A 20,073-nucleotide genomic window follows, 5' to 3' on the forward strand; every position below is an offset into this window, starting at 1 on the left:
GCTTCCCCACCACAGTACAGTACCCCTTGGATATTAAAAATGACAGGGCACGGAAATAGTACAAAGAGAAGCTTCTCCTCATCGACAATCCAGAGACACTTTTTTGTTGTTGACTGCTAACAAGATGGGAACATCAGCAACCTAATCTTCCACACAGACCATCCCCGGGCATGGCACACAGCTATAAGAGAGAGGGTATTGGTGGAGGGTGTAAAAATCAGAAGAGTGTAAAACGAGGACCCTGAGACTCTGTCAAACTGTACAACAATAGAACAGTGGTGTTTCAGGGCAGCTTCATACATTTCCAAACAGGACTTCCACAGAATCTTATCGAGAAGCACGGCAGGAGAAGGTTTCTCTATGTGACGACTCCCCCCAACCTCAAAACGAGTCTGATCACACCGCTTCAAACTGTCCTGCAGACGAGGATAGTCCCCCCCCCCCCACCCCCCACCAGCACAGAACACACCCAGGGCCCACAACAACACTGCTCCTCTATTATTGAGAGAGATACATTCACCGAGCTGGAGAGAGACATGGTAGAGCTCAGAGAGCTAGTCCACACAACACAGACAGCACAGACACATAAAACAGACCAGCACAACACCACCCTACAGTACCCAGAGGACTGAAAGTGGAGAAAAACAGCTGTCTGAGAGAGCTGGCTGCACCACGGTCTGAGGAGAGAGAACTGAAGGGGGAGAGAGAGGAACACACAGCCCAGCGAACAGAGGAACACACAGCCCAGCTAACAGAGGAACACACAGCCCAGCTAACAGAAGAACACAGCCCAGCTAACAGAGGAACACACAGCCAAGCTAACAGAAGAACACACAGCCCAGCTAACAGAGGAACACACAGCCCAGCTAACAGAGGAACACACAGCCCAGCTAACAGAGGAACACACAGCCCAGCTAACAGAGGAACACACAGCCCAGCTAACAGAAGAACACACAGCCCAGCTAACAGAGGAACACACAGCCCAGCTAACAGAGGAACACACAGCCCAGCTAACAGAGGAACACAGCCCAGCTAACAGCACTGCAGGAAGAGGTGAGAAAGCTGAGGTGTGACAATCAACCACTCATGAGAGAGCTAGCCACCCCCCCCAGGGAAGCAGAATAGCCCACTTCAGACGTCTGTCCTGCTGTGGTCGAGAAGGCAGGATCCACCAACCCAGCAGACCCCCCCCCCCCCCCCTGTTAGCCCACCGGACAGCTCTCCTGACAACACACTGAGGAGAGTGGGTGTGGGAGTCAATGCTCCTCAAACGGGAAATACATTGATGAAAGGAAACTTTTTTTCAAAACACCAAGTGGCTAAACTCTAGTGTCTGAACACCCGGCTCTGGAGCTGCTGTCTGAGGACCAACTAGAGTCACCCAGACACATAATAATACAGAAACGACATGAGAACACAGCACTCAAGGGAGTGATTGAAAAAGCTTCTTCCACTTTTCCCAATGCACAATTGGTTATCTCCACCCTGCTACCACGAAAATACTTTCCCCCTGCCCCCATACAGCAGGTGAATGTTAGCATTTACTCATCAATCTACACACAATACCCCATAATGACATCACAATACCCCATAATGGCATCACAATAGCCCAAAATGACATCACAATACCCCATAATGACATCACAATACCCCATAATGGCATCACAATAGCCCATAATGACATCACAATACCCCATAATGACATCACAATACCCCATAATGGCATCACAATACCCCATAATGACAAAGCAAGAACAGGTTTTTAGAAATGTTTGCAAACGTATAATAAAACAACATTAGCGCTACAGCTATTTTCAGGTCTCTCCAGAGATGTTCGATCGGGTTCAAGTCTGGGCTCTGGCTGGGCCACTGAAGGACATTCAGAAACTTGTCCCAAAGGCACTCCTGCATTGTCTTGGCTGTGTGTTTAGGGTCGCTGTCCTGTTAAAAGGTGAACCTTCACTCCAGTCTGAGGTCCTGAGCACTCTGGAGCAGGTTTTCATCAAGGATCTCTGTACTTTGCTCCGTTCATCTTTCCCTCGATCCTGACTAGTCTCCCAGTCCCTGCGCTTAAAAAACATCCCCACAACATGATGCTGCCACCACCATGCTTCACCGTACGGACGGTGCCAGGTTCCCTCCAGACGTGACGCTTGGCATTCAGGCCAAAGAGTTCAATCTTGGTTTCATCAGACCAGAGAGTCTTGTTTCTCATGGTCTGAGAGTCCTTTAAGTGCCTTTTGGCAAACTCCAAGCGGGTTGTCATGTGCATTTTACTGAGGAGTGACTTCCTTCTGGCCACTCTACCATAAATGCCTGATTGGTGGAGTGCTGCAGAGATGGTTGTCCTTCTGGAAGGTTCTACCATCTCCACAGAGTAACTCTGATGCTCTGTCAGAGTGACCATTGGTTTCTTGGTCACCTCCCTGACCAAGGCCCTTCTCCCCTGATTGCTCAGTTTGGCCGGGCGGCCAGCTCTAGGAAGAGTCTTGGTTGTTCCAAACGTCTTCCATTTAATAATGATGGAGGCCACTGTGTTCTTGGGGACCTTCAATGCTGCAGAAATGTTTCGGTACCCTTCCCCATGTCTGTGCCTCGGCACAATCCTGTCTCGGTGCTCTAAGGACAATTCCTTTGACCTCATGGCTTGGTTTTTGCTCTGACATGCACTGTCAAATATGGGACCTTATATAGACAGGTGTGCCTTTCCAAATCATGTCCAATCAATGGAATGTACCACAGGTGAACTCCAATCAAGTTGTAGAAACATCTCAAGGATGATCAATGAAAACAGGATTACATTTCCAGTCTCATAACAAAGGGTCGGAAAACGTTTTAATTATTATTATTATTTATTTTTTTAATAACAAAATATCATGAAAACCTGTTTTTTGCATTGTCATTATGGGTTATTGAGTGTAGATTGATGAGTAAAAATGTTTTTTTTTTTAATCAATTTTAGATTAAGCCTGTAATGTAACAACATGTAGAAAAAGCCAAGTGGCCTGAATACTTTCCACTGTATATCAACACATTGGTTGAACTAGAACAGTCTGCAGCACCCGGCCTCACCCTCCTAGAATCTGAAGTCAAATGTCTACTGTTTGCTGATTCATCCGGTGCTTCTGTCCCCAACCAAGGAGGGCCTACAGCAGCACCTAGACCTGAGGCCCTGACAGTAAACCTCAGTAAGACAAACATAATGGTGTTCCAAGAAAGGTCCAGCTGCCAGGACCACAAATACACATTCCATCTAGACCCTATTTATTTTTTTTTATTTTTTTTTTATTTCACCTTTATTTAACCAGGTAGGCTAGTTGAGAACAAGTTCTCATTTGCAACTGCGACCTGGCCAAGATAAAGCATAGCAGTGTGAACAGACAACAACACAGAGTTACACATGGAGTAAACAATAAACAAGTCAATAACATGGTAGGAAAAAGAGAATCTATATACAATGTGTGCAAAAGGCATGAGGTAGGCAATAAATCGAATAATTACAATTTAGCAGATTAACACTGGAGTGATAAATCATCAGATGATCATGTGCAAGAAGAGATACTGGTGTGCAAAAGAGCAGAAAAGTAAATAAATAAAAGCAGTATGGGGGGTGAGGTAGGTAAATTGGGTGGGTAGTTTACAGATGGACTATGTACAGCTGCAGCCATCGGTTAGCTGCTCGGATAGCAGATTTTTAAAGTTGTTGAGGGAGATAAAAGTCTCCAACTTCAGAGATTTTTGCAATTCGTTCCAGTCGCAGGCAGCAGAGAACTGGAAGGAAAGGCGTCCAAATGAGGTTTTGGCTTTAGGGATGATCAGTGAGATACACCTGCTGGAGCGCGTGCTACGGGTGGGTGTAGCCATCGTGACCAGTGAACTGAGATAAGGCGGCACTTTACCTAGCATAGCCTTGTAGATGACCTGGAGCCAGTGGGTCTGACGACGAACATGTAGCGAGGGCCAGCCGACTAGGGCATACAGGTCGCAGTGGTGGGTCGTATAAGGTGCTTTAGTAACAAAACGGATGGCACTGTGATAGACTGCATCCAGTTTGCTGAGTAGAGTATTGGAAGCTATTTTGTAGATGACATCGCCGAAGTCGAGGATCGGTAGGATAGTCAGTTTTACTAGGGTAAGTTTGGCGGCGTGAGTGAAGGAGGCTTTGTTGCGAAATAGAAAGCCGACTCTAGATTTGATTTTGGATTGGAGATGTTTGATATGAGTCTGGAAGGAGAGTTTGCAGTCTAGCCAGACACCTAGGTACTTATAGATGTCCACATATTCTAGGTCGGAACCGTCCAGGGTGGTGATGCTAGTCGGGCGTGCGGGTGCAGGCAGCGAACGGTTGAAAAGCATGCATTTGGTTTTACTAGCGTTTAAGAGCAGTTGGAGGCCACGGAAGGAGTGTTGTATGGCATTGAAGCTCGTTTGGAGGTTAGATAGCACAGTGTCCAAGGAAGGGCCGGAAGTGTACAGAATGGTGTCGTCTGCATAGAGGTGGATCAGGGAATCGCCCGCAGCAAGAGCAACATCATTGATGTATACAGAGAAAAGAGTCGGCCCGAGAATTGAACCCTGTGGTACCCCCATAGAGACTGCCAGAGGACCGGACAACATGCCCTCCGATTTGACACACTGAACTCTGTCTGCAAAGTAGTTGGTGAACCAGGCGAGGCAGTCATTAGAAAAACCGAGGCTACTGAGTCTGCCGATAAGAATATGGTGATTGACAGAGTCGAAAGCCTTGGCCAGGTCGATGAAGACGGCTGCACAGTAATGTCTTTTATCGATGGCGGTTATGACATCGTTTAGTACCTTGAGCGTGGCTGAGGTGCACCCGTGACCGGCTCGGAAACCGGATTGCACAGCGGAGAAGGTACGGTGGGATTCGAGATGGTCAGTGATCTGTTTGTTGACTTGGCTTTCGAAGACCTTAGATAGGCAGGGCAGGATGGATATAGGTCTGTAACAGTTTGGGTCCAGGGTGTCTCCCCCTTTGAAGAGGGGGATGACCGCGGCAGCTTTCCAATCCTTGGGGATCTCAGATGATACGAAGGAGAGGTTGAACAGGCTGGTAATAGGGGGTGCGACAATGGCGGCGGACAGTTTCAGAAATAGGGGGTCCAGATTGTCAAGCCCAGCTGATTTGTATGGGTCCAGGTTTTCCAGCTCTTTCAGAACATCTGCTATCTGGATATGGGTAAAGGAGAAGCTGGGGAGGCTTGGGCGAGTAGCAGCGGGGGGGTAGGGGCTGTTGGCCAAGGTTGGAGTCGCCAGGAGGAAGGCATGGCCAGCCATTGAGAAATGTTTGTTGAAGTTTTCGATTATCATGGACTTATCAGTGGTGACCGTGTTACCTAGCCTCAGTGAAGTGGGCAGCTGGGAGGAGGTGCTCTTGTTTTCCATGGACTTTACAGTATCCCAGAACTTTTTGGAGTTAGAGCTACAGGATGCAAATTTCTGCTTGAAAAAGCTGGCCTTTGCTTTCCTGACTGACTGCGTGTATTGGTTCCTGACTTCCCTGAACAGTTGCATATCGCGGGGGCTCTTCGATGCTATTGCAGTTTGCCACAGGATGTTTTTGTGCTGGTCGAGGGCAGTCAGGTCTGGAGTGAACCAAGGGCTATATCTGTTCTTGGTCCTGCATTTTTTGAACGGAGCATGCTTGTCTAATATGGTGAGGAAGTAACTTTTAAAGAATGACCAGGCATCCTCAACTGACGGGATGAGGTCAATATCCTTCCAGGGTACCCGGGCCAGGTCGATTAGAAAGGCCTGCTCGCAGAAGTGTTTTAGGGAGCGTTTGACAGTGATGAGGGGTGGTCGTTTGGCCGCGGACCCGTGGCGGATACAGGCAATGAGGCAGTGATCGCTGAGATCTTGATTGAAGACAGCAGAGGTGTATTTGGAGGGCAAGTTGGTCAGGATAATGTCTATTAGGGTGCCCATGTTTACGGATTTAGGGTTGTACCTGGTGGGTTCCTTGATGATTTGTGTGAGATTGAGGGCATCAAGCTTAGATTGTAGGACTGCCGGGGTGTTAAGCATATCCCAGTTTAGGTCACCTAACAGAACAAACTCTGAAGCTAGATGGGGAGCGATCAATTCACAGATGGTGTCCAGGGCACAGCTGGGAGCTGAGGGGGGTCGGTAGCAGGCGGCAACAGTGAGAGACTTATTTCTGGAGAGATTAATTTTTAAAATTAGAAGTTCGAACTGTTTGGGCATAGACCTGGAAAGTATGACAGAACTTTGCAGGCTATCTCTGCAGTAGATTGCAACTCCTCCCCCTTTGGCAGTTCTATCTTGACGGAAAGTGTTATAGTTGGGTATGGAAATCTCAGAATTTTTTGTGGCCTTCCTAAGCCAGGATTCGGACACGGTGAGGACATCAGGGTTGGCAGAGTGTGCTAAAGCGGTGAGTAAGGCAAACTTAGGGAGGAGGCTTCTGATGTTGACATGCATGAGGCCAAGGCTTTTTCGATCACAGAAGTCAACAAATGAGGGTGACTGGGGACATGCAGGGCCTGGGTTTACCTCCACATCACCCGAGGAACAGAGGAGTAGCAGGAGGAGGGTGCGGCTAAAGGCTATCAAAACTGGTCGCCTAGAGCGTTGGGGACAAAGAATAAAAGGAGCAGATTTATGGGCGTGGTAGAATAGATTCTGGGCATAATGTGCAGACCAGGGTATGGTGGGGCACGGGTACAGCGGAGGCAAGCCCAGGCACTGGGTGATGATAAGAGAGGTTGCATCTCTGGACATGCTGGTCTCAATGGGTGAGGTCACCGCATGTGTGGGGGGTGGGACAAAGGAGGTATCAGAGGTATGGAGAGTGGAACTACGGGGTCCATTGCAAACCAAAACAATGATAACTAGCCTGAACAACAGTATGCAAGGCATATTGATATTTGAGGGAGACATGCAGTAAGGCGTAAAGTGATTGCAGGTCTTGATTGGGAGAGCTAGCTAAAACAACAGGTGATATAACAGCAGCTAGTCAACTAACACAGCAACAGTAGGTAAAAATGGCGACGGCTAGGCAGAGAGGGTCGGATTAACTACACACAGATCCTGAGTTAAAGCACAGAGCCGACAGATAAAACACAAATAAACGGAATGGAGTACCGTGAATTAATGGACAGTCAAGCAGGCATCAGCTATGTAGCCAAGTGATCATAGTGTCCAGGAGGCAGCCGTAGATGGGGCAGTGAGGCCTCCACTAAACTAGCCCGCGGCGTTTAAAGTTAGTAGCCCGGGGGGAGGTCTGCTCAGACGGAGGGGGTCTGCTCAGACGGAGGCCGGTTGAGGGCACAGCGGATGGGCTATTCGTCTGCAGACCAGACGTGGTCGTGTCGACAGAGAATCCAAGCCGGATGGCGATGGCGAAAGAGAGGTTGTCTCTTCAGATAGCAGCCGATATGCTCAAGACAGCTAACGATTAGCGTGCCGCAGTTAGCATATGGGCGTTCAGGTTACGTCACGATGGAGGGGCCAGTTGAATAACTCCCTCGGGCAGATAACGTCGGTATCCCAGTCGTGAAGGCCCGGTGGGGCTCCGCATCGGCAGTAAACGGGTCCGGATAGGTGATTGTAGCCCAGGAGTGGCTGATGGAACTCTTCAGCTGGCTAGCTCCGGGATAATTGGTGTTTGCTCCGGAATTGATGTTAGCCAATAGTCACTCGGATAGCAGCTGGTTAGCTGCAAGATCCAGGTGTAAATGTCCAGAGCTTGCGGTAAAAATCCGGGGATATGGAGAGAAAAAAGGTCTGGTATGCTCTGGTCTGAGTCGCGTTGTACAAAACTGGCAATAGTTTTCCGAGCTAAAGGATAGCTGATGAGCGCTAGCTGTGGTTAGCTGAACTATTAACGTTAGCTTGTGAGCTGGCTAACTTCTGGCTAGCTTCTGTTGTTGATTTCGGATACGAGGTGAATAATACCTTTGAGGAAAAAAAAACAGATCCGCACCACATTTGGTGAGGTGGGTTGCAGGAGAGTGTTTTGAAGTTGAGTTTTTAAGAAGAAAAAAAAATATATAAAAAGAAATGCGAAGAAAAATATATAAAATATATATACACGGGACAGGACGAGGACAAAGGACATCTGATTGCCCTAGAGCACACACAAAAATATCCGTACCTCGGCCAAAACATCAGCACCACAGATAACTTACAAAAAGCTGTGAACGATCTGAGGAACAAGACAAGAAGGGCATTATACACCATCAAAGGAACATAAAATTTGACATCCCAATTAGGATCTGGCTAAAAATACTTGAATCAATTATAGAACCCATTGCCCTTTATGGAATTAGGCCGACACCCGCTAATGAGTGAGCATAGCCTTGCTATTGAGAAAGGCCATCGTAGGCAGACCTGGCTCTCAAGAGAAGACAGGCTATGTGCACACTGCCCACAAAATGAGGTGGAAACTGAGCTGCACTTCCTAACCTCCTGCCCAATGTATGACCATATTAGAGACACATATTTTCCTCAGATAACACAGATCTACAAAGAATTTGAATCAAATCCAATTTTGATAAACTCCCATATCTACTGGGAGAAATACCACAGTGTGACATCACAGCAGAAAGATGTGTGACCTGTTGCCACAAGAAAAGGGCAACCAGTGAAGAACAAACACCATTGTAAATACAAACCATTTTATGTTTATTTATTTTCTCTTTGGTACTTTAACTATTAGCACACTGTTACAACACTGTATATAGATATAATATGACATGTGAAATGTCTCTATTTATTTGGAACTTTTGTTAGTGTAATGTTTAGTATTCATTTTTTTTGTTAATTTCACATTTGTTTATGATCTATTTCACTTGCGTTGGCAATGTCAACATTTGTTTCCCATGCCAATAAAGCCATTTGAATTGAATTGAGTGAGAGAGAAAAAGGAGAGAGACAGACAGAAAGAGAGAGGGAGATAGAGAGAGAGTGTATGTGAAAGAGACAACATGTGTGTGAGAGAGAAAGAGAGATAGTTAGAGAGTACCAGAAAAGAAAGGGAGAAGGACAGATCAATATCTCTCTCCAGATACTATCTCTGTCATCACCTATCATCTGATCTGGCCAACAGAAACACTGACCAACATGTTGTCACTTATATAACTAACTACTGTATGGGGAGAGGAGGAGAGACAAGAAGAGAAGACAGAGAGGATCCCAGACTGGCTGATGTTCTATATTACCAGACAATTAAGTCTTGTCCATAACTTTGTGTGCGTCAGTCATCCACGACTAGCCGCGGTGATGTCATTAATGATGAAGGTTCTAATTGAGGTCATTTCCTGGAAGTCGTACGTCTCTCTATGTTCCGTCCTGCTACAGCTCTCCCTCCGTTTGACCGTAATTACTGGCCGTGTTCAGATATAGCTCATCTGAAAACGTACTTCAGTTATTTTAAAATAGAACAGTACTTTCCAAATTAATCCATATGAATGTGACTGAAGTAGTGATGTAGTACTTGACATTTTAAAGTTTCTTTATTAAACGTTTTTCAATCTCGGCAGTTTGAATAAGAAGTCTAGTCAGTGTTGATGACGCATGGTTTCTACGTAACTATCACCAGGACCTGAAGTGGTTTCTCCCTCTCCATACAGTCTGAACCTGAAGTGGCTTCTCCCTCTCCATACAGTCTGAACCTGAAGTGGTTTCTCCCTCTCCATACAGTCTGAACCTGAAGTGGTTTCTCCCTCTCCATACAGTCTGAACCTGAAGTGGTTTCCCCTTCTCCATTCAGTCTGAACCTGAAGTGGCTTCTCCCTCTCCATACAGTCTGAACCTGAAGGTAACCTGAAGTGGTTTCTCCCTCTCCATATAGTCTGAACCTGAAGGTAACCTGAAGTGGTTTCTCCCTCTCCATACAGTCTGAACCTGAAGTGGTTTCTCCCTCTCCATACAGTCTGAACCTGAAGTGGTTTCTCCCTCTCCATACAGTCTGAACCTGAAGTGGTTTCTCCCTCTCCATACAGTCTGAACCTGAAGTGGTTTCTCCCTCTCCATACAGTCTGAACCTGAAGTGGTTTCCCCTTCTCCATTCAGTCTGAACCTGAAGTGGCTTCTCCCTCTCCATACAGTCTGAACCTGAAGTGGTTTCTCCCTCTCCATACAGTCTGAACCTGAAGTGGTTTCTCCCTCTCCATACAGTCTGAACCTGAAGGTAACCTGAAGTGGTTTCTCCCTCTCCATACAGTCTGAACCTGAAGGTAAACTGAAGTGGTTTCTCCCTCTCCATACAGTCTGAACCTGAAGTGGTTTCTCCCTCTCCATACAGTCTGAACCTGAAGGTAACCTGAAGTGGTTTCTCCCTCTCCATACAGTCTGTACCTGAAGGTAACCTGAAGTGGTTTCTCCCTCTCCATACAGTCTGAACCTGAAAAGGTTTCTCCTTCTCCATACAGTCTGAACCTGAAGTGGTTTCTCCCGCTCCATACAGTCTGAACCTGAAGTGGTTTCTCCCTCTCCATACAGTCTGAACCTGAAGGTAACCTGAAGTGGTTTCTCCCTCTCCATACAGTCTGAACCTGAAGTGGTTTCTCCCTCTCCATACAGTCTGAACCTGAAGTGGTTTCTCCCTTTCCATACAGTCTGAACCTGAAGTGGTTTGTCCCTCTCCATACAGTCTGAACCTGAAGTGGTTTCTCCCTCTCCATACAGTCTGAACCTGAAGGTAACCTGAAGTGGTTTCTCCCTCTCCATACAGTCTGAACCTGAAGGTAACCTGAAGTGGTTTCTCCCTCTCCATACAGTCTGAACCTGAAGGTAACCTGAAGTGGTTTCTCCCTCTCCATACAGTCTGAACCTGAAGTGGTTTCTCCCTCTCCATACAGTCTGAACCTGAAGTGGTTTGTCCCTCTCCATACAGTCTGAACCTGAAATGGTTTCTCCCTCTCCATACAGTCTGAACCTGAAGGTAACCTGAAGTGGTTTGTCCCTCTCCATACAGTCTGAACCTGAAGTGGTTTCTCCCTCTCCATACAGTCTGAACCTGAAGGTAACCTGAAGTGGTTTCTCCCTCTCCATACAGTCTGAACATGAAGGTAACCTGAAGTGGTTTCTCCCTCTCCATACAGTCTGAACCTGAAGTGGTTTCTCCCTCTCCATACAGTCTGAACCTGAAGTGGTTTCTCCCTCTCCATACAGTCTGAACCTGAAGTGGTTTCTCCCGCTCCATACAGTCTGAACCTGAAGTGGTTTCTCCCTCTCCATACAGTCTGAACCTGAAGGTAACCTGAAGTGGTTTCTCCCTCTCCATACAGTCTGAACCTGAAGTGGTTTCTCCCTCTCCATACAGTCTGAACCTGAAGTGGTTTCTCCCTCTCCATACAGTCTGAACCTGAAGTGGTTTCTCCCTCTCCATACAGTCTGAACCCGAAAGTAACCTGAAGTGGTTTCTCCCTCTCCATACAGTCTGAACCTGAAGGTAACCTGAAGTGGTTTCTCCCTCTTCATACAGTCTGAACCTGAAGTGGTTTCTCCCTCTCCATACAGTCTGAACCTGAGGTGGTTTCTCCCTCTCCATACAGTCTGAACCTGAAGGTAACCTGAAGTGGTTTCTCCCTCTCCATACAGTCTGAACCTGAAGGTAAACTGAAGTGGTTTCTCCCTCTCCATACAGTCTGAACATGAAGTGGTTTCTCCCTCTCCATACAGTCTGAACCTGAAGGTAACCTGAAGTGGTTTCTCTCTCTCCATACAGTCTGAACCTGAAGGTAAACTGAAGTGGTTTCTCCCTCTCCATACAGTCTGAACATGAAGTGGTTTCTCCCTCCAAATACAGTCTGAACATGAAGGTAACCTGAAGTGGTTTCTCCCTCTCCATACAGTCTGAACCTGAAGTGGTTTCTCCCTTTCCATACAGTCTGAACCTGAAGGTAACCTGAAGTGGTTTCTCCCTCTCCATACAGTCTGAACCTGAAGGTAACCTGAAGTGGTTTCTCCCTCTCCATACAGTCTGAACCTGAAGTGGTTTCTCCCTCTCCATACAGTCTGAACCTGAAGGTAACCTGAAGTGGTTTCTCCCTCTCCATACAGTCTGAACCTGAAGTGGTTTCTCCCTCTCCATACAGTCTGAACCTGAAGGTAACCTGAAGTGGTTTCTCCCTCTCCATACAGTCTGAACCTGAAGGTAACCTGAAGTGGTTTCTCCCTCTCCATACAGTCTGAACCTGAAGTGGTTTCTCCCTCTCCATACAGTCTGAACCTGAAGCGGTTTCTCCCTCTCCATACAGTCTGAAACTGAAGTGGTTTCTCCCTCTCCATACAGTCTGAACCTGAAGCGGTTTCTCCCTCTCCATACAGTCTGAACCTGAAGGTAACCTGAAGTGGGTTCTCCCTCTCCATACAGTCTGAACCTGAAGTGGTTTCTCCCTCTCCATACAGTCTGAACCTGAAGTGGTTTCTCCCTCTCCATACAGTCTGAACCTGAAGGGAACCTGAAGTGGTTTCTCCCTCTCCATACAGTCTGAACCTGAAGGTAACCTGAAGTGGTTTCTCCCTCTCCATACAGTCTGAACCTGAAGGTAAACTGAAGTGGTTTCTCCCTCTCCATACAGTCTGAACCTGAAGGTAACCTGAAGTGGTTTCTCCCTCTCCATACAGTCTGAACCTGAAGGTAACCTGAAGTGGTTTCTCCCTCTCCATACAGTCTGAACCTGAAGTGGTTTCTCCCTCTCCATACAGTCTGAACCTGAAGTGGTTTCTCCCTCTCCATACAGTCTGAACCTGAAGTGGTTTCTCCCTCTTCATACAGTCTGAACCTGAAGTGGTTTCTCCCTCTCCATACAGTCTGAACCTGAAGTGGTTTCTCCCTCTCCATACAGTCTGAACCTGAAGGTAACCTGAAGTGGTTTCTCCCTCTCCATACAGTCTGAACCTGAAGTGGTTTCTCCCTCTCCATACAGTCTGAACCTGAAGTGGTTTCTCCCTCTCCATACAGTCTGAACCTGAAGTGGTTTCTCCCTCTCCATACAGTCTGAACCTGAAGGTAACCTGAAGTGGTTTCTCCCTCTCCATACAGTCTGAACCTGAAGTGGTTTCTCCCTCTCCATACAGTCTGAACCTGAAGTGGTTTCTCCCTCTCCATACAGTCTGAACCTGAAGTGGTTTCTCCCTCTCCATACAGTCTGAACCCGAAAGTAACCTGAAGTGGTTTCTCCCTCTCCATACAGTCTGAACCTGAAGGTAACCTGAAGTGGTTTCTCCCTCTTCATACAGTCTGAACCTGAAGTGGTTTCTCCCTCTCCATACAGTCTGAACCTGAAGTGGTTTCTCCCTCTCCATACAGTCTGAACCTGAAGGTAACCTGAAGTGGTTTCTCCCTCTCCATACAGTCTGAACCTGAAGGTAAACTGAAGTGGTTTCTCCCTCTCCATACAGTCTGAACATGAAGTGGTTTCTCCCTCTCCATACAGTCTGAACCTGAAGGTAACCTGAAGTGGTTTCTCTCTCTCCATACAGTCTGAACCTGAAGGTAAACTGAAGTGGTTTCTCCCTCTCCATACAGTCTGAACATGAAGTGGTTTCTCCCTCCAAATACAGTCTGAACATGAAGGTAACCTGAAGTGGTTTCTCCCTCTCCATACAGTCTGAACCTGAAGTGGTTTCTCCCTTTCCATACAGTCTGAACCTGAAGGTAACCTGAAGTGGTTTCTCCCTCTCCATACAGTCTGAACCTGAAGGTAACCTGAAGTGGTTTCTCCCTCTCCATACAGTCTGAACCTGAAGTGGTTTCTCCCTCTCCATACAGTCTGAACCTGAAGGTAACCTGAAGTGGTTTCTCCCTCTCCATACAGTCTGAACCTGAAGTGGTTTCTCCCTCTCCATACAGTCTGAACCTGAAGGTAACCTGAAGTGGTTTCTCCCTCTCCATACAGTCTGAACCTGAAGGTAACCTGAAGTGGTTTCTCCCTCTCCATACAGTCTGAACCTGAAGTGGTTTCTCCCTCTCCATACAGTCTGAACCTGAAGCGGTTTCTCCCTCTCCATACAGTCTGAAACTGAAGTGGTTTCTCCCTCTCCATACAGTCTGAACCTGAAGCGGTTTCTCCCTCTCCATACAGTCTGAACCTGAAGGTAACCTGAAGTGGGTTCTCCCTCTCCATACAGTCTGAACCTGAAGTGGTTTCTCCCTCTCCATACAGTCTGAACCTGAAGTGGTTTCTCCCTCTCCATACAGTCTGAACCTGAAGGGAACCTGAAGTGGTTTCTCCCTCTCCATACAGTCTGAACCTGAAGGTAACCTGAAGTGGTTTCTCCCTCTCCATACAGTCTGAACCTGAAGGTAAACTGAAGTGGTTTCTCCCTCTCCATACAGTCTGAACCTGAAGGTAACCTGAAGTGGTTTCTCCCTCTCCATACAGTCTGAACCTGAAGGTAACCTGAAGTGGTTTCTCCCTCTCCATACAGTCTGAACCTGAAGTGGTTTCTCCCTCTCCATACAGTCTGAACCTGAAGTGGTTTCTCCCTCTCCATACAGTCTGAACCTGAAGTGGTTTCTCCCTCTTCATACAGTCTGAACCTGAAGTGGTTTCTCCCTCTCCATACAGTCTGAACCTGAAGTGGTTTCTCCCTCTCCATACAGTCTGAACCTGAAGGTAACCTGAAGTGGTTTCTCCCTCTCCATACAGTCTGAACCTGAAGTGGTTTCTCCCTCTCCATATAGTCTGAAACACTACTGTAGACACTCATACAGACTTTTTCCCAACTGCACCCTATTCCTTTTGTAGTGCACCTCATTTAAACAGGGCCCATAGGAAATAGGGTGCATTAACCAGGGCCCATAGGGAATAGGGTGCATTGATCAGGGCCTAAATGGAATAGGGTGCATTAACCAGGGCCTATAGGGAATAGGGTGCATTAACCAGGGCCCATAGGGAATAGGGTGCATTAACCAGGGTCCATAGGGAATAGGGTGCATTAACCTGCGCCCATAGGGAAAAGGGTGCATTAACCTGCGCCCATAGGGAATAGGGTGCATTAACCAGGGTCCATAGGGAATAGGGTGCATTAACCAGCGCCCATAGGGAATAGGGTGCATTAACCAGGGCCCATAGGGAATAGGGTGCATTAACCAGCGCCCATAGGAAATAGGGTGCATTAACCAGCGCCCATAGGAAATAGGTTACATTAACCAGCGCCCATAGGGAATAGGGTGCATTAACCAGCGCCCATAGGAAATAGGGTGCATTAATCAGCGCCCATAGGGAATAGGGTGCATTAACCAGCGCCCATAGGGAATAGGGTGCATTAACCAGCGCCCATAGGGAATAGGGTGCATTAACCAGCGCTCATAGGAAATAGGGTGCATTAACCAGCACCCATAGGAAATAGGGTGCATTAACCAGCGCCCATAGGGAATAGGGTGCATTAACCAGCGCCCATAGGGAATAGGGTGCATTAACCAGCGCCCATAGGGAATAGGGTGCATTTGGGATTCAGTCACAGTTTTCAACATGTCCCTATGTTGCTGGTGTCCCTCTCCTCTCCCTGGCCTTTCTGGAAACCTTCATACAGACAGACAGACAGACAGACAGACAGACAGACAGACAGACAGACAGGCAGGCAGGCAGACAGGCAGACAGACAGACAGACAGACAGACAGACAGACAGACAGACAGATAGGCAGGCAGACAGAAAGACAGACAGACAGACAGGCAGACAGACAGACAGGCAGACAGGCGGACAGGCAGACAGGCAGACAGACAGGCAGACAGACAGACAGGCAGACAGGCAGGCAGAGATCCTATCAGTCTGTGGCAACATGATGAAGACTCTGGCCTGTTAGAGAAACAAATTAGTCTGAATCAACCCAGTGGTCCTGGAGTAGGTAGGGACTGCAGTGGACTGGACTGACTACATGGCTAACTAGAAAGGTAATGGTAATGATCTGAACTGAGAGTCGGGAAGCAAGTTCAGGAAGTGTTTTAATCAAATTAAACAGAACATAATACAAAACAAGAAACGCACAAACAGGAAACAGAAACAATGACGCCCGGGGAAGGAACCACAGGGAGGGACATATATAGAGAAGGAACCAAAGGGAGTGACATATATAGGGAATGAACCAAAGGGAGGGACATATATAGAGAAGGAACCAAAGGAAGTGACATATATAGGGAAGGAACCAAAGGGAGGAACATATATGGTGAAGGAACCAAAGGGAGTGACATATATAGTAAAGGAACCAAGGGGAGGAACATATATAGGGAAGGAACCAAAGGGAGTGACATATATAGGGAGGGAACCAAAGGGAGTGACATATATAGGGAAGGAACCAAAGGGAGTGACATATATAGGGAAGGAGCCAAAGGGAGTGACATATATAGGGAAGGAACCAAAGGGAGGGACATATATGGTGAAGGAACCAAAGGGAGTGACATATATAGGAAAAGAACCAAAGGGAGGAACATATATAGGGAAGGAACCAAAGGGAGTGACATATATAGGGAAGGAACCAAAGGGAGTGACATATATGGGGAAGGAACCAAAGGGAGGGACATATATAGAGAAGGAACCAAAGGGAGTGACATATATAGGGAAGGAACCAAAGGGAGGGACATATATAGAGAAGGAACCAAAGGGAGTGACATATATAGGGAAGGAACCAAAGACAGTGACATATATAGGGAAGGAACCAAAGGGAGTTACATATATAGGGAAGGAACCAAAGGGAGGGACATATATAGAGAAGGAACCAAAGGGAGTGACATACATAGGGTTGGAACCAAAGGGAGTGACATATATAGGGGAGGAACCAAAGGCAGTGACATATATAGGGAAGGAACCAAAAGGAGTGACATATGTAGGGAAGGAACCAAAGGGAGGGGCATATATAGGGGAGGATCCAAAGGGAGTGACATATATAGGGGAGGAACCAAAAGGAGTGACATATATAGGGAAGGAACCAAAGGGGAGTGACATGTATAGGGTAGGAACCAAAGAGAGTTACATATATAGGGCAGGAACCAAAGGGAGTGACATATATAGGGAAGGAACCAAAAGGAGTGACATATATAGGGTTGGAACCAAAGGGAGTGACATATATAGGGAAGGAACCAAAGGGAGGGGCATATATAGGGAAGGAACCAAAAGGAGTGACATATATAGGGTTGGAACCAAAGGGAGTGACATATATAGGGAAGGAACCAAAGGGAGGGGCATATATAGGGGAGGATCCAAAGGGAGTGACATATATAGGGGAGGAACCAAAAGGAGTGACATATATAGGGAAGGAACCAAAGGGGAGTGACATGTATAGGGAAGGAACCAAAGGAAGTGACATATATGGGGAAGGAACCAAAGGGAGTGACATATATAGGGGAGGAACCAAAAGGAGTGACATATATAGGGGAGGAACCAAAGGGAGGAACATATATAGTAAAGGAACCAAGGGGAGGAACATATATAGGGAAGGAACCAAAGGGAGTGACATATATAGGGAGGGAACCAAAGGGAGTGACATATATAGGGAAGGAACCAAAGGGAGTGACATATATAGGGAAGGAGCCAAAGGGAGTGACATATATAGGGAAGGAACCAAAGGGAGGGACATATATGGTGAAGGAACCAAAGGGAGTGACATATATAGGAAAAGAACCAAAGGGAGGAACATATATAGGGAAGGAACCAAAGGGAGTGACATATATAGGGAAGGAACCAAAGGGAGTGACATATATGGGGAAGGAACCAAAGGGAGGGACATATATAGAGAAGGAACCAAAGGGAGTGACATATATAGGGAAGGAACCAAAGGGAGGGACATATATAGAGAAGGAACCAAAGGGAGTGACATATATAGGGAAGGAACCAAAGACAGTGACATATATAGGGAAGGAACCAAAGGGAGTTACATATATAGGGAAGGAACCAAAGGGAGGGACATATATAGAGAAGGAACCAAAGGGAGTGACATACATAGGGTTGGAACCAAAGGGAGTGACATATATAGGGGAGGAACCAAAGGCAGTGACATATATAGGGAAGGAACCAAAAGGAGTGACATATGTAGGGAAGGAACCAAAGGGAGGGGCATATATAGGGGAGGATCCAAAGGGAGTGACATATATAGGGGAGGAACCAAAAGGAGTGACATATATAGGGAAGGAACCAAAGGGGAGTGACATGTATAGGGTAGGAACCAAAGAGAGTTACATATATAGGGCAGGAACCAAAGGGAGTGACATATATAGGGAAGGAACCAAAAGGAGTGACATATATAGGGTTGGAACCAAAGGGAGTGACATATATAGGGAAGGAACCAAAGGGAGGGGCATATATAGGGAAGGAACCAAAAGGAGTGACATATATAGGGTTGGAACCAAAGGGAGTGACATATATAGGGAAGGAACCAAAGGGAGGGGCATATATAGGGGAGGATCCAAAGGGAGTGACATATATAGGGGAGGAACCAAAAGGAGTGACATATATAGGGAAGGAACCAAAGGGGAGTGACATGTATAGGGAAGGAACCAAAGGAAGTGACATATATGGGGAAGGAACCAAAGGGAGTGACATATATAGGGGAGGAACCAAAAGGAGTGACATATATAGGGGAGGAACCAAAAGGAGTGACATATATGGGGAAGGAACCAAAGAGAGTTACATATATAGGGCAGGAGCCAAAGGGAGTGACATATATAGGGGAGGAACCAAAAGGAGTGACATATATGGGGAAGGAACCAAAAGGAGTGACATATTTAGGGGAGGAACCAAAAGGAGTGACATATATGGGGAAGGAACCAAAGAGAGTGACATATATGGGGAAGGAACCAAAAGGAGTGACATATATAGGGGAGGAACCAAAAGGAGTGACATATATAGGGGAGGAACCAAAGGGAGTGACATATATAGGGTAGGAACCAAAGAGAGTGACATATATGGGGAAGGAACCAAAAGGAGTGACATATATAGGGGGGGAACCAAAAGGAGTGACATATATAGGGGAGGAACCAAAGGGAGTGACATATATAGGGAAGGAACCAAAGGGAGTGACATACATAGGGAAAGAACCAAAGGAAGTGACATATAGGGCAGGTAATCAGGGAAGTGATGGAGACCAGGTGAGTCTGACGATGCCCAGGTAACCGAACTAGTAGCCTGGTGACCCAGAGGCCAGAGAGGGAGCACACGTGACAGCCACACAGACTCACACAGAGCCACTGCCATGATGATGGTAAAAAAAATTATATATTTTTTTCTTCAAATATATACGTTTTCAAAAAATAATCTATGAAATAATCAATCCGCTGTTACCTGTGTTGGGGATGGTGAGTCTACCCCCCAGGAAGTTGAATGTCCCATACGAGGTGTTAGCCACGTCCCGCGGCAACGTCTTGAAGTACGTCTGATTGGACAGCCGAGTCATAAACTCAGCAGGGTCAGAGGATAACTTCCCGTTGTGTAAGGTGTGGTGCGACCCGTTGGGTAAGGGGTCCAGGAGCGGACCGTTGGTCATTGAGAACTTAGCGGTGCCGTCGTGACGTGAACGCAAGGTTCCTTGGTAGCTGGTAGTGGTGGTGGTGAGGTCAGGCTGGATGGTAAGCAGATGGGAGTTCTCTATTGGAATGAAACAGATCAGAGGTGTGAACACGGTGCTCCCAACGGACATACAGACCCTGAGAGCACAACAGGAAATAAAGTTATCTTTAACACACACACACCCACACACACACACAGACACCGTCACATCACAGGAATTCAGATAATCTACTTCTTTCAAAGCTCAACAATACACACACGCACACACCAGCACACACACACACACACACACAAACACACAAACACACACACACCCACAGACAGGGAGAGAAAAAAAAGAGAGAGAAAAATAAACAAACTCAGAAATAGAAGCACACAAACACAGCAGAATTCCATTATAATTCAGTCGATTCTGTCTGTCTGTCTGTCTGTCTGTCTGTCTGTCTGTCTGTCTCTCTCTCTCTGCTCTCTCTCTGTCTCTCTCTGTGTCTCTCTGTCTCTCTTCTCTCTATTTCTTTCTTTCTTTCTTTCTTTTCAGCAACAATCAATTGCAGCCAGAACTCAGAGAGAGACTCTGAG

At 46.8% G+C, this 20,073-nt stretch overlaps 1 protein-coding gene across 1 annotated transcript in view; it reads right to left on the reverse strand.

Annotated features, from left to right (window-relative positions):
• Positions 1-20,073, reverse strand: part of LOC129846516 (netrin receptor UNC5A-like) — a gene marked incomplete at its 5' end in the record, with an annotated part of 118,021 nt that overhangs the window by 95,835 nt on the left and 2,113 nt on the right. The window contains one exon of the mRNA XM_055914446.1: positions 19,270-19,572. Coding sequence (XP_055770421.1) covers positions 19,270-19,572 — 303 coding nt within the window. The remainder of the gene's footprint in view (positions 1-19,269; positions 19,573-20,073) is intronic.

Source organism: Salvelinus fontinalis, unplaced genomic scaffold (genome assembly GCF_029448725.1).
Source record: "Salvelinus fontinalis isolate EN_2023a unplaced genomic scaffold, ASM2944872v1 scaffold_0572, whole genome shotgun sequence".
Classification (NCBI taxonomy): Eukaryota; Metazoa; Chordata; class Actinopteri; order Salmoniformes; family Salmonidae; genus Salvelinus; species Salvelinus fontinalis.